The sequence below is a fragment of the Acanthochromis polyacanthus genome, chromosome 8, assembly GCF_021347895.1.
Source record: "Acanthochromis polyacanthus isolate Apoly-LR-REF ecotype Palm Island chromosome 8, KAUST_Apoly_ChrSc, whole genome shotgun sequence".
NCBI classification, from domain to species: Eukaryota; Metazoa; Chordata; class Actinopteri; family Pomacentridae; genus Acanthochromis; species Acanthochromis polyacanthus.
The window spans coordinates 14,353,784-14,378,476 of NC_067120.1; the positions used below are offsets into that span (position 1 = coordinate 14,353,784).

The 24,693-nt window shown below is 41.5% G+C and overlaps 1 protein-coding gene across 1 annotated transcript; it reads left to right on the plus strand.

Moving 5' to 3' along the window:
• The first annotated feature begins 715 nt into the window (after nt 1-715).
• On the plus strand, nt 716-20,065 carry alx4b (ALX homeobox 4b). Its single transcript, XM_022192961.2, has 4 exons — nt 716-1,365; nt 10,137-10,450; nt 16,182-16,310; nt 17,018-20,065. Exons 1-4 carry the CDS (start codon nt 1,035-1,037, stop codon nt 17,336-17,338), a joined length of 1,095 nt encoding a protein of 364 aa, XP_022048653.2. The 5' UTR covers nt 716-1,034; the 3' UTR covers nt 17,339-20,065.
• Nucleotides 20,066-24,693: the final 4,628 nt, after the last annotated feature.

Here is a 24,693-nt window from a genome sequence, read left to right on the forward strand (position 1 = left end):
CGTTTTACAGCCAAGACAGGGCCAATTTCTGGAGCAGCGTCGTTTTGCCAAATTGCAAAAGCGCACCAAGCCAAGTATTCCATTGCTCGTCATGGACTTAATGCTCTGTAATTAATTCAATATTAAAAAGTGCCCGATTTTGTTTCTGTAACTGCTAGACTGGAAGTTGTTTGCGATGGCGCGGCTCTAATTCTCCTTTATTGTGAGCGGATTGATCAGCAGTGACAGACAGACTTCTGACATCAGGTCGTGGTCAAACGGTTCATATATTTTGGGTTAATATGAGGCTTTAAAATAATACACAAAGAAAATATTTATGTAAAATTTGATCGTAATATCAGCGGACTTTACGCGCTGATGATGTTGCGAATTCCTGCACTGATCCTCATATTTACACTTGATTTTAAGCACATACTGGGATCAAAGAGGACGCAAATGTGATTTTACACAAATATCAATTAATGACCAAGTGTTTTACCCTTGGCACAGACGATTCTTGACCTGAAGAATGCCTTTTTTTTTAATTAGTGAGAGTAGCCATGCCAGAGCAGGAATCAAAGCAGCTATATTCATCCTCTAATTACATTAATGTCATGTGTTGTGTCTCCCGCGTGTTTACCAAAAGATCTTTTCCCCCCTTCTGAGCTTGACCTCCCATTTCTACTGGCTGCATAATAGCGTAGGCTGCAGCTCGGTGTGGGCCTATTCAGACGTGCGTAAAGCCTGAAGGTCGGAGAGCTGCGTGCATCAGATCCACTGCAGGCTACTGAGGCGGCATCAGCTTGAGCAAGGCATTTCTCTTTTTACCCCGACAAACCTTCAGGGGGCTTTTAGCATTTGTTCAGTCTGCAGTCTCTGGAAAACATCTGATTCATTTTTTAACCAGTCCCAGATGCGTCAGTGTGAGAGTGTGTGTGCATGAGCGCGGCAGTGCGAGTTTTGTCAGCGCATGAGAATTTGGGGAGAATATCTGCTGTCTAGAGAAGGGGAGGGAGACAAGTATCGTGTGGATTTTTTATAATAACTTTTTAGGTATGAACGCAGACACGTGCGTCTCATACTGCGATATGACATCGATGGATTCTTATTATAGCACGTCTACTGCGCAAGGTAGAGATCACCAAGCGACTTTTCCGACCACTGAAACCAAATACAGCTCCACGTTCATTCCGGGGAAAGGGCAGGCTTACGGAGAGAAGTCCCGGAGTCCTTTCCAGCCGGAGTGCCACTCGCTGGATGGCACGGAGGAGGGCACCTTCAGCAAATACCAGCTCTTCATGCAGCGACCGACCTGCAAAACTCCGCCCGAAGGCAGCAAGTTGCACCCGGACAGCGGACACAACGGAACGCTCATCTCCTGCTATGGTGAGTGCGCGTAAAAGCGAGACGGGCGCAAAGTTCGACGCAAGTAATGAGCCATAGGTTTAATGGAAACGCACGACAAGAGGGAACATTAGTTAGAAATGGTGGAAATGTCGTTTATTGTGTGATATGATGACGTGAAACCACCAGAATTAGTCAGCCAGAGCGGTGTATAAAATAATTTGTTATGTAACACTGAAAAGTTTCCCATCAGCCTGGTGTAGGAAACTATGAGCTGTGACGAGAACGTTATTTTCTGAAAATCACTTTCTTTTCTTGGTTGTAACTGTGGGACATACTCTCACCTTAAAACCATCTAAATGAATAGAAAAACAAAATAAGCGTAGAAATGCTGAATTTGATCATGAATGTGTTTAGAGAATCTATACGCATGAAAGGTGAGCTGCAATTTCTGCATTAAATTCTGCATTTTATTCACATTTCAAGGAGTGTTTACGCGCTTTGCTGATGTACTTTGACAGAGAAGATTCAGTCATTTTAAACTGTTAAAATTTATTGATTCTTGTCGTGATTGTGTTAAACTGCAAATCAGTATTTTTTTAGTTTAGTTTTTTTTTTTTTTTTTAAATCCACTTTAATGTCACATCCTCACTAAATGTTACATATATGCCTGGTGAAGCCGCCGCATCACTGTAACTCCTCTCTCTGGCCTCTCACTGCAGACTGTCCACATAAAATTATCTTAATCTCTAATAAATCTCTCTACTTTTGAGAGATATTTTTAAAAAACGCATCACAGGTAACTAAGGCGCGTCTCTGTACACACACCAGAAAGAGAAACCCATGAAGGCCTGACTTAAAATTCCTAAACTAGACTTTTTTCTTAAGACCAATTCAAGCACCAATATTTTACATTATAATTGTATTTTATATTTATTTACATTTATTTTAGCACAAATGTTTCTGTGAGCATAAACAGATTACGCGCAACTGGCCCGTCATTCCGGCGAATAATGAAACATAAATGAAGATATTCCTGTGCGCCGAAACAACTCACAATTCCTGGGCCGCAACAGTCAACAATAGTCAATTAAATACCAAATGTACAATTTCAGAGACAGTCTGGACGTCCTGATGAATAGCCCCTATTTAAAAAGAAAGCTTTAAAGCTTTGTAGGCTCTTCCGCAAATCGCTGCTCTGCACATGTAACTTAAGATCCTTTAAAGAAAACATTTGATTTTACTGTCTCTTTTATGAGACGTGGGGTTGAAAATAAAAAGAAAACCTTCTTATGAAGCAGCCCGAATGGATTCAGCCTGCGCTTAGCGACAATATGACTGAAATGGTGAAAAGGTTCTAAAATAATCCTCTCTACAGACGGTAACAATAGATAAAATACTACATGCATAAACCATATTAGGGTAATATTGTAGAAGCTGCACAAAAATATATTTCTTTGTCAGGATTAAGCCACAGACCCGTTGGCGCCTATAATTCAGTTCCAGATGTTTATCATGATGTTACAGAAGAAAACATCTGTTATGATCAGAGCTGAAATTTGACGAAACCTACGCAGTAACCCAAACTTCAAATGTATTTAATCGTCGTTTTGCGCACAGAGTTCAGAGACTAAACACTGGCAGCAACCGATTTAAATACGCTCAATGCTTGATGTGGTGAAATAAATTTAAGAATTAACAGCAACAAATGATACTGAACTGCTCTAATTCTGCTCAGTGGGACCAATTAGAACTAGGCCTGGGCTAGAACTATTTTTTTGCGCAGTAGCCAGAGAAGTGACTCTGCCAAAATACATCCACAAAGTGCAAAGTAATCTGTTTTTGCTGAGAAACAACTGGAGTCAGTCTTAGTTTGAGTCTGAGTTGTCACTTTCTCTGCCTCCAACATATCCAGGACGCCGGTATTGAAGTGAATCGATTTGGCAAGTGCATTGACAGACTCACTTAAACACCGTCATTAAATGCAACATGCCTCCCTTGAGGAGAGCTGTGCAATGTTATTATTGAAAATGTTGCAGCCAGATGAAGGCATCATGGCTCTGGGGAGGATACTTTGGGGTCGCGCCAAAGCCTCAGGCGTCAACAGGGTTGTGCTGTTATGTGTGGTCCTCAATGGGAGATATATTGCTCAATGCTGATGTTTTATCTTCATCATGATGACAAAAGTCTTCTCATATCCATAGAGAATTTTCTATGTGGCAACTTGAGCTACAACTGTAGTGCTGCTCACATGGCAACGCAACATTTTGTATCTGTATGTCATTCTGAGGATGAGAAAAAAATGTGTTTTGACACAACAAAAAAACACCAAGAAGTCATAAAATGTTATCAACTGTGCCATCTGTTTGTAGATATAAAGTAAAATGACTAACATGCTAATATTCACATGAATAACACCTGAATAGAAGGAAAGATGAATTTGCATATTGTTAAAATCATGCATTATATTAATTTTATAATAAATACAATAATGTTATAATTATATTTTTTGGTAAATGCTGCATGACATTCACATCTCATTTTAGTTCGGGATGCTTCTAATCATTCTCAGTAGGATTCAGCTTTGCTACAAACTTGTAAAATTCAAATATTCTCGCATATTTTAGCGCCTAATATCTAAAATAGTGTCTTAAATAGTGTTTGCAATGTTTATGTTGTTTTGCACTCATGCAGCTCACACTTCTGCTGTTTCTGGAGGACCAAACCAACATATTTCAGCACAGTGCTACTTCAGCCTGTTGATTGAAGTGCATGTTAATCAGTGAGACTGTCCCACAGTGAGGACAGGGACAGGGCCGTCTACCTGCTCACACTGCCATGAATGAAATAAAACCCCTGGAGCTGATCGAGGGCTGAGGAATGCAGGTCAGCACTGCAGGAGAGGTCCACATTAATGTAAGGCAGATGTGCATTTCTGGCTCCTATAGTTATTATTCATACTCCCCAAACATCAGATCTCCAAAGCTACGGAGAGTCTATGAGATGACAAAGTGGGACTGGTTTACATAACCCTGTCTCAACAATACCTTGTACAAATAAGCACGGAGTCAGAAATGGACATGGAGATTGGGTAATGATTTGAGAGACTCAGGAGAAATGAGAGGGTTTCTGGGAAAACCGCACATGTGTGGGACTGACTGTTTATATGCAGGCACTTTACTGAACTCACTGCTAAATTTTAATTAATTTTCGCTTTTTATCCCCAATAAAGACCGACGTTTTGTAAACTTGAGTGAATATTCTCACACGTTATAGATTTAAAAAAAAATGTAACTGGAAACATGCCTGAAACTGCCTGAAAGCTGACAGTGCAGGCAAAGTGCTGATTGCACTGTGTACGCTTTGTCTTCTGGCTAAAAAACCAAAACAAACTCTGCGTGCAGAAAATATAAAAATCAATTGTCAGTTTTTGCTCTTTCAAACAACTTCTCCTCCTTCAGTGGGATATTGAGCATCCTGTGAGATGTAAAACATTTTCTCCACATATGAAAACCAAAACACGAGCCCGAAAAGGCCTGGCAGCGCTTTAAAAGCATCCTGTCAAAATATACTACTCCAATGTTAAAAGGCTTGGGGAAGTGATGTCACAGGATATGCATGTGCCTGATGACTAACACATTGTGTGATACTAACAAAGAGCAAACGGCAGAATGACACCTGTGATCGTGCCAGCGTGCGTCTGTGAACCAGAATACATTAGAATATCTAATGAGCGAATGCTTGAAAGCATGAATTCCCGACTTGTTAGAAAGTAACGGCTTGTATAAATGTGTGGCTCGAGAGGCAAAGCAGCAGCAACTTGCCTGCCATCAAAAGAAAAAGACATTCATATAACTTTGGCAAGCGGGATCTTGTTTCATGAGGTGTTGTTTTTCTTGGTGTAAAGTTTCAGATTCAATTAAAACTCCTCTGATCAGTGCTCAAACTTATGTTCTTCTCCTCACATATGCTCCTACACACTCTCTTGCCATAGTCCAGCTAATGCGGCATGTTTTGGCCTTTACGGTCAGGCACCTCTTCCTGCAGGGGAAAGTAACTTCCCAAAGTCTACCTGACATCTGTACGCAGGCCAGATTGCAAAGCCTGAGATGGAAATGTCAGCCAGCTGGGGCACATTTTGATTGGGGCCTTCTGTGCTGAGGCTGGAGCTTCACCTTTACTTTCTTGGTTGTTGTCAGTGGACTATCAGCTAAATCTAACCTCTGTAAGTGTTCTTGAGCAATGCAAACATGAGGCCACAGTACTATAGTATAATCAGAAAGGGATACATAAACTTGGAAACTACTAGGCAAAGTACAATAATAAAACTTTTCGGACTATCATTAACAATAGTTTTTTTCTCTTTCAGCAGAGGAACACAGCTCATATGACTTGATATATATCTTTTAATGAAATACAGGAGGAAAGTGATTGTTTGCACCATTTTTTTAATGCTTGTCCATGTCCAAGCAAAAAAATGTGATTCCAATATGATCTAGACAGTATGACTGATGGTGGAATGTGGGACTACTGGCAGTCAGGGAGGGGTTGTAAGTTTGATGTATTAGATTACATCATATATATTTTAGAACTACCTTCAATTTCAATTCCAAACCATTTTAATTCCTTGTCATTCGATACACCTACATTTACTTAATTGTTAACCAAACCAAACCCTAACTAAGTGCTACTATTGATTACATGAAATACAATCCCACCATTAAAAAGACCAGCTTTGAAAATGTCCTTCGTCTTGACCCTGAGAGGTTATATTGAGTGTTTCTCTGTGTTGATATACGATGACATCAACTTAAACATGTACTTCTAATTTTGGCACACAGACTTCACCGCAAATTTAAAAATGAAAGGTTTTTGCTAAAATACTGTTTCATCAAGTCACTCTACAATTTCTTTCCCTTAAGAGAAAAGCTTGTGCTCTTCCTCCCCTATTAACTGCTTTTAAAGTCATGAAATAACTCAAACTATTTCCGTGCACTTTGATATGAAACACTGACAGCCACAGCCCAAGGTATTATGACAGTGGTGAGGTCACGATCGTGTCAATTTCTCAGGAGCTGAGGCTAAACAGAAAGACTTTTTGGTTTCCCAGGGAATCTGCATTCTTGCATGAGCCGCTGGCATAGATCTCTCCTCAGGAACATCTGGGAACCTCCCTTCCACCGAGGAAACAACAGTCAACATCAGGTCTGAGGCTGAGCTGCGGAAAAAATAATCGAGCCCAAAGCATGTCTGCGAACTAACAATGAATGTAAATTAAAAGTCACCTGTTGGCAACCAAACCTAATGGAATACTTGGCTTTATTTGGACCATATAAGGTGTGATAAGTGTGGCATACTGCTGTCAGCTCTGAGTGTTTTTGAGGGAATATTTGAGAGCACTCCGTTTAAAAGCATTCCCTTCCCTATTTAGTGTTTGGTCATTAACCCTTCCCCAGGTTACTAATTTATAGTGTTTCTTTTATTTGGCTTCACTTGACCCTCCCCGTCCCATTCCATAAAAACTGAGAGGGTGCCCTGTTGCTTTACAACCAGTTAAATTACACTTTGATGTTTTCTCTCTGTTTTCAGCAGTGATTAAATTGCTGACCCTAGTAAACATGTGACCTCGACTAACTGAAGAGGTCTGCAGCTTGTCAAACTGGCAGGATCAGTCGGCGATATTCAGTGCATTCACATGCATATACGTTGATGAATGCTGAAGAAGAACTGTCAAAAACACATTCCTCCCTATGCCAAAAACATTCGGAGCCAACGCAGAGGAATCTTGGCTCCTAAAAGAAAGCAGTGTGTGATGGTTGTGTTCTCCGCAGCAGCGTGCAGAAGAGACAGCTCAGCATGCGGGAAAACTAGAAGATATTTGTGGCAAAGGATTCTCTGTGGTTAGCGTGACAGAGAGAAGAGAGATGAGCTTGGAGTAATAGACAGTGAAAAGATGTTGATTAGTGCAGATTCCAGTGTAAAATGTGGGAACAAAATCGTGTGTAGGGCTGAGTACGTTAAAGGAAAAGTTCAGCATGTTGGGAAATTTGCTCTGCTGTCATGCTGAGATGAGAAAATCAGTATCACTCATGTATGAAGGCTGCAGCCAGCAGCCACTTAGGTACAAGGCTGGTAACTAGAGGACCGGCTAAATCTTAAATGCCATGATGCGCCTCTCAGCAGTGCTAAAGTATATCCTGCATTGTTTGTTTCCTCTGTAAAAAGTGTAAAAGATACATATTGATGGCAAACTATGTCTTGGTTGGCACAAATAATATCTAGTAGTTGCCACTGGTTGTCCGCCCAAACAAAAGTTCAACACAAAACCATCCTATAAAACAGCAAACTATCACTTTTACATTTAGAAAGACAAATGACATACTGTAAGTTCATGTATGTTATATATGTACAAGAAAATTACTGAGCTTTAGAGGTGTTGGGAGGATTTTGTCACCTTTGCACAGATCCAGGTGAGCAGTCTCCTTGTTTCTAATCTTTACTAACTGAACTGGCTGCTCATGCTAGCTTCATATTGACCGTATGGACTTGCGAGTTGTGTTAATCTTAAGACACAACTTAGCTCAAAAAACAAATATGTATGTTTCCCAAACAGTTAAACCGATATAATTAGTGCAGATAAAACTGGGATCCTAAACATTTCCATGCACCGTCTTACCATCTTCACATCCCCTCATCTGTCTGCCCAGCTGCACCCTTGGCCTCACCGGATATGCGTTGCTCAGGGGTATTACTGCATTTTCTCTCACAAATGTAAATGCCAGGGAGGAACCCACAGTTGACCTGTCTTACTTCGCTAACAGTGCAGCCGTGCTCCTGCCCAGGGGTAGAAAGAAATTACTGCACGGTGCACAGAGGATAAGAGGCCAGCTCAGGGGCTTGGTGATGTCAGACCATCTGCCTGCGCTGAGACTGTAAAAGGGTCTGACAGGTAGGCCATGGCGATATGAGGTCACGAACTCCAGCTGGGCGAGCTGTGTTGTTCCATTAGTGTCTCTGTTGGGGCAAAGCTGAGCTGGAGAGCAGGGGGAGGCCTGCTGCAGCTTTGAGCGGATGACAATTGACATCTCATTGTGGGACACACAAGCCAAAAGCATACTAATCCAACAAAAAACAAACACGAATGCTGCAGACAGCCACCGCCTAGCTTCATCACTCCGAAACTATTCAGTCATCTTGTTAACCACTGAAAAACTTGGCTGAAAGATTCATGAGTGCCACAAGGTATAAACTCTCGTTCTATGATACATGAGGTTTCTCAGGATGACAAGAGGCCATTACTGACATTACTCATAACAAACATGCAAAGTGACAAAGGCAAATGCATGCACATTTAAGCACATAGCTATTAGGTTGATCATCCTAAACGTTCTAACTTTGAGACAAATGTTGTTGGACTACAGTAATGCCGGTGTTGCACAAGACTCTTGTGTGTTTACGTGGAGGAAACCATTATGTGCTGGTTTCAGACCAACACAGTTAGGGCAGGGCGCTCTCCGTGCCCATTCGCAGGAAAGGCAAACAGAGGCTGACCGAGCGCACTGTTCTCACTGGCCCGCAACCAGAGCCCTTCAGCTTATTTATTCACACGGCTGTTTGTTTATTGAAGGAGAAGGGACAGCTTTCTTCATCTCCTTAAAGGAAACAAAAAAAAAAGCCGTCATGCGTTGACAGGAACAGAGAAAGGTCTGTCACAAAATGGAGGCTCTCAAAATTGAAGGTGACAAACACAATGTTGTTTACATCTGAGGGGCAAGGCTGCAGGGAGAGCGTGGTCGCCCCCCGTACACAAGGCCGACCATACACGACTTCGAGATGGAGCAGATTTGGTGTGGCTCAGATTTCAGATGGCGTGACCGAGATGTGAGGAAGAGGGCTTCCACGGCGGTGTCACAGGTCACACCGATGTGTAGTGACATACCTTTCAAACAAAAAACACATTTCTCCTGCAACTTTTAGGCCTGCTACACAGACAAGGCCTTTGAACCTTAAAATAAAACATTACTGAGATGATGTAAGCTTAGTAAATGTCATTTCGTGGGGATGTTGTTAGGTGATGACAAGCAGACATGCTTGCCGACTGAATGTGAGGCACTGTGGGTTTTTTTTAGCCACGTTTGAAAGAAAATATCATTCCACTCAATATTCAGATTATAGAAGAGTAATTACAATTGTAAGATTTTTACTGACAGCATATTCAGTTCTAAAATGGTCAGAAAGTTGGATGTAATTGCTTGTTTTAAAGTAATATTATAGTAAGAATATGATTTATATTATATGTAAACCCACATTTAAGTAAACAGTGAAGGTTCTTTTGATTTTTTATGAGTCATATGAAAACCTTCAGAATGGTACGCTTCAAGAACTGAAATTGCTCTATTAAGACCACAGTGTAGTATCTACACTGCTCTTTAAATATCCAATATGTTTTAGTCCCTTTTGCAATAAATCCGCATCACAGTATTAAAGAGGTACTGTAGAGGTTTAGTGCTGTACATCTATAAAGTTCAGGAACTCACAAGAGATATACATTTAAAAACAAAAATAATGGTCAAAATTGATGATGCTTAGACTGAAACATCCTGACTTGAGGTTTTCACTGTAGGTCAACCTTGAAAAATCTTGGACTCTGCATTTCCCAGAGCATCTTTTGGTACACTACAAACACCACACCCTCAGGCTCTTGTTTAAGAAGCCACCAAACACTATCCAGGTGTTTCTCAGGTGCCCAATGAAAAAGACAAACTGACAAACTTTCACTCCTCTTTCTTCATTTCTTGTTCATGTACATACAGGAAAAGACAACAGTGGCCTGACAGAGTCTGAGTTGCCCCCAAGCGTCAACCCTCCTGGGATGGAAGGCAGCTACCTGAACCTGAAGGAACCCGGCGTGAAGGGGCCGAGCGAGCGCCCAGGGTCGGATCTCTCCAGCCCTCTGGACAAAAGTGAGGCAGAGAGCAACAAAGGCAAGAAGAGACGCAACCGCACCACATTCACCAGCTACCAGCTGGAGGAGCTGGAGAAGGTTTTCCAGAAGACACACTACCCAGATGTTTATGCCCGTGAGCAGCTGGCACTGAGGACAGACCTGACGGAGGCTCGTGTACAGGTGAGGATAAATCTTCACCAGTAAATTCCATTCTGCATCTGCATTGACATAAGCCAACAAGTTCTACAATATGCATGATAAAAATGTTTCCCATATCCTAGAGGCACATGTAGGAATGTTTTCTGATCTGTCAGCAGGAAATCATTGTAGCACATTATAGACCAGCATTATGATGTGACAATATTATGGTTCAGAGTTGGTTAGCTTTGGGCACAAAAAAAAACCCTTTTGTAGAGAAAGATCAAGTTGTGGGTTGAAATAAATATTTTGCTATAGACTGTACAGCATTGTGGTTTGTTAGTATGGTCATAATGTTAAACCTGTGGTTAAGGTTCAGCAACGGTTGTGATCATGTTTAAACCAACGTTAGCTTAAAAACAGGACAAACATGTTCAATGTTTTTGCTCCTGTCCACTAGAGGGCTTTGTCACTCGAACATAAACATACAGTATATTGTTTTGGTGACTTGCTAAAACCAGCGATGCTGTCGTTTCTTCATCAGAATGAAGTTTCCATGAGCTCTGTTGTATGAGCACAGTTGTTCGTATTTGCATGCTAATAATCACTCAGGGAACTGACAGAGAGCGCTGGGAGAGTTCAGACTGGCGTGTTGACAAAGATTGTTCCGACCAGCAGACAGCAAGGCCTATTGTTCTCCATCCCTCTATCCGTCTGCCAGTTTTAGATCAGAGTGGGATGGGTGGGACTAAAGAGAATACTCTGCTCTTAGCACTTACGTGGTGCAGACTCTGCACGAGGGTCAGAGGCCAAGGGTTTCTCTCCAGCACTACCATGTTCAAACTACTTCACTGCACAACTCTGGAGGCAGGGAAGGAAAACACATGGAAAGCCATCAAAGCTATTTGGCATGGATATAAAAAACACTTTGAGATGCCAGTTTCAATTTCCACGCGCAGTCCAAGACATAGTCAGGGACAGGGAACCTGGTCTGGTCCGTGTGGTGGTACAGTAAAATAAGTGCATTCATGTTGCATTCACACAGACCCATCTATTCCCCAGATGAATATAATTAACTTTTTCATCTGACAGGCACACAGCAGACTCTGTGAGGTTTGACCCAAACTTCTAAAATCAGTCCCTAAATATGCATGCAATCAAGACTAAACCCCACAATTTCAACTGAAGGTCCATCGAGACAAAGTCCAGGGATATCCAATTGTTGAATACCAAGGGGCACTCGAAGCTTGGCAAGCAATCGGAGAATCCTTTTCATTTCCAAAACAACAGCAATTGGAATCCAGACTACAGATGTTTTCAGCCAAAATGCCAATGTCAAGGTCCTACAGTTTCATCTTCAGTTTGATGATAAATGTCTTCATAAAGTCAGCCTGCAGTTTTCCATAATCACATCTGTGACTTCTGCTGCCACTAGTTTATTTAGTACAATCAGCTCCCAACCTCAGACTTGAACTTCACCACATTGCCTACTTTTTGTGGAGGAGGAGGTTGTCTTTGAGTGACTGCTGAGGCAGTCTATCAACTGCAGTGGTCCTAGATGACAGAGATGAGGTGAGACGGCTGGACTTCAAAGCAGCTTTTGGAGTTGTGGACTCTGCCTTCCCTCTCTCCCTTCCTCTCTCTCTGCCTGCTGGCTCTGGAGCATAAATAAAGCTCTTTAATGGCTCTGTAAGCTGCATTTTGCTGTCAGCGTCTTTAGCAATTACTGTATCATCGCCAAGCACTTTGAGCTCCAAGAGCACTGAGCCACCTTCCTTGCAGATGTCTGTTAAATAAAATAAACAAGAGGAGTAAGTGTTTGCAGTTATATCATCCTTTTGGGTATTATTTACAGGATGCGCCACTGTTGTTCATTATGATTGCAAAAATAATTCATGTTAATTGGAAATCTGCTTTTGCCAAGACACCAATGGTCCTCCTTTCTCGAAAAAATGCATGCGTTTAGAAGTTGGGGAACCGGAGACACGGAGAAGCAAAGGACACATCTGACTTCATAATGTTCCCCGAATTATCTCTCTGCCAAACTGTTTGGCTTGGGTCTTATTTCTACTGCCGTTCAAAGGAAAAGCTACGAAGAGCAAACCCTCTGTGAAACATTACACACTCAGTACCTTGAGAGCAAGACAAGGGAAATATATGTGCTCAGACATGGTGTGCGTGTTTATGAAAAGGTTCCAGTAAGTATTTGAGAGAGTCCAGGTTAGAACACTGCATTTGTTAGTGAGTGACTCTGAAATCTGTATATACCATGGTATGTAAATGTGTGTGTCTCCTGTGTGTGTATATGTGCACGCCTGGTCCACTGCTCTCGTCTGCACGCCTCCGAAAGGTCAGAGGGGTTAGCTGCGGAAAGCCGAGGGCTTAGGCGTCAGGAAATTAAACATGAAATGAAAACAAGCTCCAGTTTGAACATTCTCCCATCTCACTTTCCAATATCCCCACTTCCCCTCACTGACTTAAAAAGGAGGAGGGAGGAGAGAGACATGGAGAGAGAGAGAAGGGTCGGCACTGGGGGTGGGGTGGAGAGGGACACAAGAGGCCGAGCTTCAGCAGAGGAGTGGGAGTTTGACAACGAGATTAAGATGAGAAGAGGAGGGAACGTTATCTAAAGTTATCTTGATCCATCACAATTACAATGACTGCTCGGTGACTGATAAAACCTTAGATTTGAAAAGAAAGTCTAGAGTTTTGAAATACTTGTGATATTGACCCAAGCCCCAAACTCAGAAGGCCACTAAAAGTTAACAGTATTTCATTTCCTAAACATCCCACTGACGTTTTAACTACATTTCCTGAACCAGGTAACAGCTTAAAAAAAAATCATGTTGTACAAATTGAGTAAATAAATATAATTTGCAGCTTCCGCATTTGTTTGGCTAAGGAAAAGGAGGCACAACCTGGAAAAAAAGATTGCAACTTTTTAAAAAAAAAAAAAAAAAAAATCATGCCAAGACTGAAAATGTTTCACCCAGACGGTTAAAGAAGTCTTTACAGAGTCTGACACACATTCAGGACAGCAGCAAGCATATGTCAGATAACTGGCTGTTTAAAAGTTGACAGATATGTACATATTTTAAGGATAACTGCCCACATTTAAGAATATATGAGAGGCACAAGCTTGGAATAACCCAACCTGTGACGAATAAAATAGCGCCATAACCTCTTCGAGACTAAAGCTACTACATCAATCTAATCAGGGCCCTTTGTGTTGTGGCTTATATTTGGAAACTTGTGATGTTATGAGCTTTTGAGTAACCAAAGAGCCACCAAAGGAAAGACATGGCAAACCCCAAACAATAATAGATCTCAAATCCTCAGGGGGAGCATAACAAAGACTCAGAGCCTCCCTCCAAACATATGATATAATTCAAAGGCCAACAACCCTTCACCTTGACATTGGGGTTCAACAACAACCTCACATATCATCTTACCACTTTGTAAGGGTGAGCTGTCCTCTAATCTCACCAGCTGACCTGAGGAATGTCGGAGTCAGACGACACTTCTTTACGTCAGCTTCTCCCAAAAATATAGACAACATCTACATGTACCATATATGGTCTTCTCTCTTTGCAAATGAATCACCTAGTGGTTTTAGGCATCTAGAGAAATGACAGATTTGAGAGCAGGTCAGGATGCTTACTTATCTCACTTGAGAAAAATCCACTCCTGCCTCATAAGAAAAACAGTCTGAAAACCAGTATGGGGTTATTGTATTATGCACACTCTGCAAAGTCACATCTTTGTGCGACACTGCTCAGTTGTGTCACTGAACTTCACTGTGTTTATCTTGACTAAGAGAAATGGTGAGAGTGAGAGACAAGAAGGGGGGATTTGAAGAGGATGACTGAGGGGAAATTGCATGTCAGGGACTGTGAAAACCACAAGCTGATTGGGCTGGGAATCAACCCACAATCCAAGTTCAAACCCCTGTGTTGAAGCGGGATCGCTCTCTCTTTTCTCTTTGAAGAAGTTTCCCTCTTCTCTCTTGGGAGGATAAGATTCAGACAACCAACAAATAGATACAGATAAACATGTGGAGACTCCCAGTACCCCCTCTGCCTTTCTATTCTCTTGCATGATGTGAGAAAATTCGGTCGCAAAATGATTAACAGCAGATATAACTAATTGTACTGAAGAACAGCACCGTTGTATGGTTAGGAAAATGTAAAGAAAGAAATGGGAGACCTACTTTTGACTTACATTTTATGAAACAGATGTAATAAGTATTAATATCTAAGAATATCACGAATCATTACTGTGTTAACCTGTGTCTTTTCAGTATGTTAAATAACACGACTTCATTATAATTTTCTTTTCACTTCGAAGCCATACAATTTCTCACCAACAACCAGATATTCCTTTTTAGTATGACTAACACACATGAAATGAAAGTTCACAGGCATCTACCATCTGGACGACAGAATGTGCTAGGATAACAAGTAATCAACACAGTATTTGTCCTGAAAAACATTAGAAACGCTGGAAAAATCCCATTACAAGCTTTCCAAATACAGTACACTGTTTTGCCACACTGTGAAAAACAGTACAACACCCAAATCGTTAACTATAATCAAAACAAGACAAAACTCAGAATACTGGACAGACTGATAAACCGATGCATAAGGATAAACACTGAACACAGAATTAAAGAGAAATGGCTCATATAAAGAAATGTGTATTAGCTGCGGTTTAGGTCAAATGCTTTTATTATAGGACAAAAATTACAAAATGCATATTTGCACATTTCATAACCCTAAAATAGGGAGAAACTTAAGGTGGGATTCTTCTTCCAGGATGACAGTTGACATGCTATGTGTACAGAATAGACAAATATCAATAATTCTGATCCACATGCATACACTGTTTACATAAAGCAACCTGGAATAATAAATTACACAGCTGTGAATTCTAAGATTTCAGCTAAAAATATTCTTCTGGGCTTTTCATAGGCTGCTATAATTTGAGCTCTTTCTCAACCCACTTCCACGCTTCATTCATGCTTTCCCCAGTGCCTTAAGGAGAAGTGAGCTAAGTAGCCTGCACTTGGTCTGTCAGCAGGTTACTGAAAACACACCCTTTCTAAAAAAAAAAAAGAAAAAAGTAGCATGTCTGTCAAACTGAAGAGACTTCACCCAGAAAAAGTGACTTCACATGCTACAAACAATGCTTAATGAACCCCAAAATGGAAATATATGTATATACACTCATACGCTGAATGTTCTTGGTCAAAAGTTCAACATTTGTTTCATGGATTATACAGAGGGATTCCCCACTGTATCCCACTGTGCTGACATGTGGGAGAGAGCACACCTTTCTCAGAGTGATTTATGAACAGCTACAGGCCCAGATGTGGATCTGTCGACGCTGGCAGCCTGAAGGGAGGCAGACGCCTGGTGTATCAAAGGGAGGAGCTGAAACATGCAGCACCAGGGGAGACTCACCATTCTCACATCAATAGCTCAATGTGGACGGCACTTTAAAGACACGTCAAGTCTTAAAACCGGGGCCTGGACTTTCATGTGCAGCAGAATTTATTTGCTTCACCATCTTCAATTTATGCGGTTCATTTTAACTTAGTCGTGCTGAGAAAGCGGATGGCCCAGTTTTCTGCAAAAAAAAAAAAAAAAGTGCTCTGGGTTGCACACAATATGAGCGCTTTGATGGCTATGTCTAGAAGTGATATTCAAGTTTTGTCTGTTAGTGGCTGCTCTGTATTATACGGTGTTCTCCTGATGGACTGTTTTCTTTGCAGGTGTGGTTCCAGAATCGCAGAGCCAAGTGGAGGAAGAGGGAGCGTTTTGGCCAGATGCAGCAGGTCCGCACGCACTTCTCTACTGCATATGAGCTGCCTCTGCTCACTCGGCCCGAGAACTACGCACAGGTACTCCTGATCTGAGACATCAGAATCATAAATAGTTATGAAGTGTGAAAATCATCAAGCAGCGCAAAAGTTTTCTCATAAACCTGCAATAACCAATGTTGATGGGCCACATGGGGGCAGCGGAAACATGTTGTGAACACAACATTGACATCACCTTTGAGGCCGATATTGCTAATTTGTTAGCCAACAGTTGCTTATTTGCACATCCAGAAGTTACAGGGCGAAAGTATCATTTATTTTGAGTCATGTTTCTGGCCAACCGATGAATGCAAGTCTAAGATTCAGTCTCTTTTAGCTCTGTTTTAGTGCCAGCCTTGAGGAAAATATCTGGCTCATTAGTTGCTAATCCAACTGCACAAGTGTCTGGCTGTGTCTGACTGCCAATTGCTGCTAAGAAAGTAGTGTACAGTGGGCTTCTAGGGCTTTTCCTCAGCAAACAGCAGCCTGTAGCTGAAAACACTGCTTTGAGGGCACTGAAAGTGAACCAAAACAGTAAAGTTACAGTCCAGAGAGCTAAACAAAAGAGCTGAAACTCCCTATAGAACTCCATAAAACCAAGGGGTGATGCAGGTGTGAGGGATGATACGCTGTTGGTTAATTACCAAGAGCAAATCCTTTCAAATGGTCATATTATTTACATGTTGTTATTCGATGCATTGTTGTCAGTTATTGTAACTTCAACCTTGATCCTCACTCGTCTTCTCCAGATCCAGAACCCTTCGTGGATTGGCAGCAGCAGCGGAGCGTCTCCGGTGCCTGGCTGCGTCGTTCCTTGTGACTCAGTTGCCTCCTGCATGCCTCCTCATCCCCATGGTCCCGGAGGCGTCTCTGACTTCCTTGGAGTGCCCAGCCCAGGGAGCAGTCACATGGGACAGACACATATGGGCAGCCTGTTCGGGGGTGCTGGGATTGGCGGGGGAATCAATGGCTATGATCTCAATGTTGATCCAGACCGCAAGTCCTCCAGTATAGCTGCGCTGCGTATGAAGGCCAAGGAACACAGTGCAGCCATCTCCTGGGCTACATGATGCCCCGGCCCACTTGCACCCCGCCCCCATGTGGAGCCCGCTTTGGAGCAGCCATCAGCGAGCGCTGTGGGGGAGGAGGGGGTTTTCTTGAGAGCACTAATGATAACACAGGTCAAATGAACAGGGAGAGACTGTGGAGATAACAGAGGCCATTACAGCGGCCAACGCAACCAAGATATCTGTGACTATGACAATCAGCAGATGCTGAAAGTGAGAGAGGTCTGACTCAGATGATGTTACTAGATGTTCATCCTTGATTCCTTGATCGCTCAGGTCTCATTGAAATATGGGGTTTACACCGCAATAAACTGGGTAACATTCATACGGATGAAAGGTTTCTGTTAAATAAGCAAACAAACATGGTTTACAAAATATTTTCAGACAACATATGAGTTCAGTGCCAAACCCAGCCATGTCGCACAATATCTTCATTTACATAACTGAGCTTGGTTCACATTATCTACTTTCCATCATCATGTTTTATATACCACCCATCCTGCCACACTCGCATCATTTATGCGATTGCCACTTTAGATTTGTCTCTCATACTCTAAAAATAAGTATATTTCTGAGCAATGTTTGCATTTTTAAAGCTTTTTTAAAAAGTCCACTCAATGAAAGGAATCTCCAATGCAAACCAAGTGCAGAAAGTTTTTTTCCCTGTCTCTTTCTCGTGCAAACTAAAATTCTACAATTGTAGAAGAAAACACTAATTTTGTCTGATCCTGTTGTGAACAGTTTAAGTCCCTGCAAAAGACAGAGATTTAATGCAACAAGTGAATGGTGTCTAATTGAGCGAGAGCAGATATGGGCTGCCAGTTTAGCCTGGGTGGAGGGCAGGTATCGGATTGGCAGCAATTTCAAACCAACTTGTCATTTCCTCTCGCAGGGCTGCCTCCACAGGTTCCCCTACTAGGCTCAGGCCTCAGGTTACAGGAAACACTGTCTCCACTGGCAGACAAGGCGCAGCAATGCACAGCAGCAACCTTCAACACCGGCTTACCAGGCCTGCTTCAATCAGCAACCAACAGGACTAGACACACTTAATTACCATCAACGTGAGCCGTGCTGCCCTTCAAACACCACAGAGCACCGCAGTGTGTATGCTGAGCACATACTGCACACATGCTGAAATAATCAATCCATAGTTAGAAGTGGGCTCAGCAGAGATGAGTCCTGGATTGGTAGTTTGCACACAGAATCCGTCACATGCCAAAGACTGCAGGCCAAATCAGTGGCCCTAATTGTCCTGAACTGTGTTCTGTAATGTTCGGGTAATGTGATGACATTAGAGCTGGACTGCAGGAATGTGGTGAGCATGTCCAGTGATTGCAGGGGTATCTGCCTGTGTTACCCCGTCGGGATAGGCTTGTCACCAGAGCTGGGCTCCAGGCTGAGGGCTAGAGACAGGCTTCATTAGTTTTTTGGCTGATCTTTCTATGACGCCTTCTGGGCTACATATCCGTTTTCTTTCCCTTGTGTGGATGATGGCAGGAAAATCCAATATGACGTCTTTCAATATCCTGTTGCCCAAAACCCAAAGAAAATCTGTTTATTGGAATGAAAGAAAAGGAAAAATACGTAAGTTGAAGAGCATGGTTGGCATTTTTGCTTGAAAAACGAATACGGATGATTAACTACTTTTAAATATACAGAAATTGTTGATGAATTTTCTGATAAGCCAGTTGCTGCAGTTCTATTTTAAAGTTCAGCATCAATAAAAATCTTCCTGCAAACTTGCAGATTATTTTCTTTATATGTTAAAGAAAGGCTGTTTAGTGTTCTCTACTAGCACTGAAAAGTTCCTTCAGCCAGAATATAGATTGCTCCAGTAAAGCCTTCCCCCCCATCTACACTCTGTACGTTAGATAACAGGTGATTACTTTGATGTTTATGCAGTTTTTATATTCCTCACAGGGGGATTTTCTGGATGTACTCAAATAAATGTCAACTAAATGAAGATACAAAGGCCTTAAAAAATGACCAAAGATCAAAATATGACCATCAAAATGTAAAGATGAAAGAAGGACGTTGCCTAAATGAATAAATGAATGCATAGCTTCACGTATGACACAGGTTGACTGTGTGCCGCTGGTCCTCTCAGTGCTTCACTCCTCTGCAGCTCCGTCCATGTTGATACTACTGAAATAAAGCAATTGAAATCCATGTTTATAATGTCGTATTGTGTGAATGTGAACGATATGAATGATATCGTTCTTTTGCTTGTACATTTGTTTTGCTTACTTGTCAAATAATGGACCTCCAGAGATAAACCAATGACGTATTACAGCAACATTGCCAAGAAATGTAAAGTTTTATTATGTGTGTTATTTGGAATAGGAGCTCTGGACTTTTACCAAGGTTGAAATTGCTTTCTAATTTTTTTTTATGGCTTTAAGCAGCTTTTTATATATTAATCAAGTATTTCTAATTCTGATTGTGCCAATGCAATAAGTTATTGCACTTACAGTGTTGGAGAAGTGTTTTTTAAAAATATTTTTGACTTCCACTGGGACTGCGGCCTCTTTTCCAAAGCCAGAGGTTGCGTGGCTTTTTGTCCCAGCAGTTGAAAACTGTCTCGTAAGCCCGTCCATATTTAGCACCATGAACAGCATGACTGAGGTCTGCTCAAGGTGCTGGACATTTGTTTGTACAGAAGTAACTTGCCGTTTCTGTGGAAGATGGTTTTGAAGTGATTTTGAAATAAATGGATCTCCAATGGTTGAATGAGTGCAAATAGTTTCTTCTTTAAAGAGACTAAAAACCTCTTTGTCAATCAGTTTCTAACACCAACTGATGGGGTACTGCAAGATCAGACTATTTACAGCCAAAGCTGAGAAAAAAGAGAGTTTATATCAATATTTCTGTGTTGTATTCTTCCTGGTTTGAACAGAGCAGGGAGCAGGATGGACAAAAAAAGCCACACACTAATTAGAAATAAATCTGAACAGCTACTGGTTTGTTTGCTTTTGTTTCCTGGTCACTGCATCAAATCACACCCACACAGTCCTGTGTGGCAGGCAGTGTTATACTTCCCATACAACATATTTATTAATGTCCGACTCCTACATATTGAAGATTCAATTTATATTTCTGACACTTATGAGCTGTCATTCTGTCTCATCTCTAACAGGGTTAGTCTCATTTTTACATTTGTTTCATTCTGTGATTGTTAACAGAAAGTAGTGCAAATGCAATAAACACTATTGTATTTATGCACTGATAATTCTCATAAATTTAACACTGACACTCACACAAATAAAACAGAGGGTAAATATAGTAAATAGGGAATGTTTTCTGACGCAGTCTAGGGAGTTACCCTTTCTGGTAAATAAACAGTGGCGAAGTTAATCCCTTGTAAAAACCACAATGGGGTGATTTTTACACTTCAGAAAGAGACAAATATAGTGTTAAATGTAAGTTTAGGAGGCACTGGTAGCCAGGTTTTAGGCAGAGTCAGACTTGCCATTTCTTTCCTTTCTAGCCTTTGTCCTGACCAAAGCCATTGGCTGCTCACTGTAGCTTCATATTTACCGGACAGATGTGACAGGGGTGTAAATTTCACAAAAGAATATTCCAAAAGCTTGAGCATTTCTTGAGTCATTAAAAACTAAAGATGTTGTTGATGCAGCCATCAGTAGTAGATTCAAATAAAAAAGAAACTATTTAAAAACAGTGACCTACAAACTTTATATGCAGTCTGTTCCTACTGTTAACCTGCAAAATAAACAGGTGAACATGGACAGATATTACACTCTTATGTACACTGACAGAAAGAGCCTAATGCAATCAAAACGCAAAGAAAAACTACAAAAACATTTAAATAACCACTGACCCAGGATATGAGTGTGAGAGTGTGTGTGTGTGTGTGTGTGTGTGTGTGTGTGTGTGTGTGTGTGTGTGTGTGTGTGTGTGTGTGTGTGTGTGTGTGTGTGTGTGTGTGTGTGTGTGTGTGTGTGTGTGTGTGCGTGTGCGGTGGTTGACATGTGATCCCATTCTTTTTCTCGCATCAGCAGCTTCCAGTTGGGATGCTCAGCCCAAGCCATTAGGCCCAAAGTTAAGCCTAATAGTTTAAATGCGCCTTAAATACCTTCAGGTGGTCTTAGGCTAACAATCTAGCTGCAGCTGGGACGAGAGAGAGCTCAGATGTAATGCAGTATACAACATCGTTTCACACAGATGTTCTTTGTTTTTGGCAATACAAGCTCAGTCGTGCAACAAAACAGTCTTCAGGAAAACATTTTTATAAGTGCTTCGAAAATGTCTCTCCTACACAACATGATCTGTGTCTGTAATCAATCCACCCTTATTTTGAAGATCTTCCACAGAAAGCACAACCACTTAGGCCAAGTTTCATTTAAGACAAAGGGAAGGCATGGCCAGGAAAAAAAGAAAACTCGTGCCAGTTCACATTGCCATCGCTGTGGTCTTTGCCCTGCAAAAAAATGCTCACCATTTCTGCTCGCTTACAGCAACAATTGTTGACTTTTCCGCAGTTGCGCAAGAGTTTAACTGGAGCACACTGATCGCATGAGAACAGCAAAACTCAAGAGAAGCCTGTTGTCACCCACTAAAGCCTTCAGCTCTGGCAGAGGAACTGGAGATCATCAAGGGTAGAAGAGGACCTGCATCAGTGAAAGCTTGTACGTCACATTCAATACAATCACACAGACTTTTCCTAATAATGGTGATAAAAAGTAATCTCTTTAATACTGCTAGGCAAAGTTTTACAATGCTCTTCAAATGAATGAATCACAATGCACTGGCAATATTCTCTAATCGTCAACAAATCCCTTTGAAAATAAAAGTCAATGTGTTAGTCTGTCTTTCAACACTCATTGACTTCCCTGTGAAACTCAGCCCCAGGTCCACTACTTAAAACGCACACAAATAGACACTTTACCAAAAAAATTAATCATTTCCTACGATGGCAGACTATCAGTGTGGTTCCGATTTGTTTTTAATTAAAGCTCAGAGGAAAAAAGCTGTATCAAGTTCTCGCTACTGAGACGATATTTGTTAGGATAAATTCCATATTGGTGTTGGACTTCTCTGGAGATTTTCACAGTAACAAAGGTCCCCAAAATCACCAGACTTTTCCTTTACTAGCTGAACATTAATCATTGTATCACACTGAATGGCCTAAAAGTTTTAGTTGAACCCAATGAGACCACCTTACTGACGCAGACAGAGTTAGGTGGTCACAGGTCTGACAAAACGAGACCCAAAGGCTGAAAGTGATTGCTAGTTAGGGACATTCCCCCCACCTCTGAACCGCCCTTCTGTCTGAAACCCAGCTACATGAGATAAATAAACACTTACAGAGAGGAAGAAGAGCAGCCCACTGTGCCCTGAGCAGCTCTCATTAAACCTAATGGGTCACGCTGCTCCAGCCAGGCTCCACTGACACCCCTAATAGAAGCCTGCATGGTTAAGGGACCATGAAGACCATTAGGGCACTTCAAAGTTCACCCCACTACATTAGGGCCCTGCTGATATGGCAAAGAGGGGACAGATCCAATTCCTCATTCGCTACTTTATTTTTCCATCAGTTGACCTGTCAATCAGTCTGCTCCATAAACAAGTAGATGCTTGAGCTGCTCATTAAAAGGCCATCGTTAGCAAGGCCAAGGCTGTAAATCAGTGCTTATATCAGCTTTCAGCAAAAATTTCTTATGGGTCATATTTTAGCGCTGGCACTTTGGCTTACACTGTTAACTGATCCCTTTGGTTTGAAAAGAAAGCTGCTGATTGCACTGTAAATCAAATTTCTTCACGCACATTTGGACCAATGAAGAGAGCGCTATGAACTGTAAAGGACCGGAGCCAACACAAAATGACAAGCACGCTGACCATTAAAAAAATAATAAAAAAAACTCCTAACAGACTCAGACATGTGAATTCACACAGGCTGCAATGAAACCAAAGTGCACCTCACTCAAATAACTTCAAGTGACATGTTATCGTAAATCAAAAGAGCCAGCAGACTCGTGATATATTGATTCTGTCCTAAGGGACACACAAGGAGGAGCAGTCTCCTATAGTAGTCATAAGTCAGGACTGCAGACCTTCAGCAAGTCTGTGTAGAGAGGAGCAGGAGAGGAAGGAACACGACATACATCACTTTGTCCAGTAAAACGTCCCTCATTACAAGCAGAGAATGCCAGTAAACAGCTCACATTTAGAGCATGAAAAATTACTGATCTAAAAGTAGTGACATCTGTTTTTAGGAAGAATCTGCAAAGTGAAAGGAGGGAAAATGAGAAACGGTCTGATCAAGAGACAGGACAGTGCCGTCTGGAACTTGCTGGGATATTTTAGGACTCAACTCAGAATATGAGAAATAAACTGCATCCAAAGTGTGTCATGTCTGCACATAAGACCACAAAATCTGACAGATCATTGTGTTTGCGATAGGAGATAAGTTCAGGAGAGAGACATGGCTGAGGCGTGACATCAGAGCATGGATACCTTCCTTCACTGAGTTCCTTCTAATGGGATCTCTGGCTCTGAGCCAGTCGTTGCTATTATCTTATCTGCAACTCAACTATCAATGAGATCAGTTTCATCTCTTTTAAAGCAACATCTGATTTGTAATAACAGTGGTCATATGTGATCAAACTGTGTGCAGCAAAGTTTGTAGACCAAGTGTTCCTCTTTCTTTTGATCTTTTAATACTCAGGTGTGCTAATGACTGAGCATTCGAAATTAATGTCTGAACAGTTGGAAACATTCTCTGTCAGGCCACTAGGAAACAATGATTGGTCAAAAACGCTGATCAATATCAGATTTTAATGAGGTATTATGGGTTATGTTTTTTAATTATCTTAAAATTGTCAGAATCTATCTTTGCTGCATATGTCCTCATCACCTTTTTCACATCTCCAACACAGTTTACAGTTTTTTAAGCAGAAATGCAAGACAACCAGTCTATCACATCTCAGCATTCTGAAGTACATAGTGTTTCTCTTTTAGAGAATTAAAAATTAAGGAAGCAGTTAAAGTTATATTTACATTAGTAATTTGCATCAAGAAAAATTTGTGGTATTCCTGCGTCTACAACTAATTGGCCAGCATGAACACAGAAAACCACTGGTTTCAAATAAAAAGCACTTCCGCAGTCAGCACTGTGAAAGGCTGGACTTCATAGACATCAGATTTTTTTAATCAAGCACCAGGTGTGTTTTTCAGAGGAGCATCTTCTCATATTAGAGAAAGCATTCGCTCACTTTGTAAATCTGCACTCTGTCTCTGGCCTTTCCTCCATTTTCCCCATCAGCTGACAGTGGCCAGCAAACAGCCAATAGCCTGCCAGCTGCCTGACAGACATCTCTGTGGTCTGTAACCATGGAGAC

Bases quoted from the DNA above. Each gene is read 5' to 3' on its own strand.
- alx4b (XM_022192961.2), top strand. From the start codon at position 1,035: ATGAACGCAGACACGTGCGTCTCATACTGCGATATGACATCGATGGAT. The intron at 1,366-10,136 runs GTGAGTGCGCGT...ATGTACATACAG, and splicing joins AACGCTCATCTCCTGCTATG to GAAAAGACAACAGTGGCCTG. The intron at 10,451-16,181 runs GTGAGGATAAAT...TTTTCTTTGCAG, and splicing joins TGACGGAGGCTCGTGTACAG to GTGTGGTTCCAGAATCGCAG.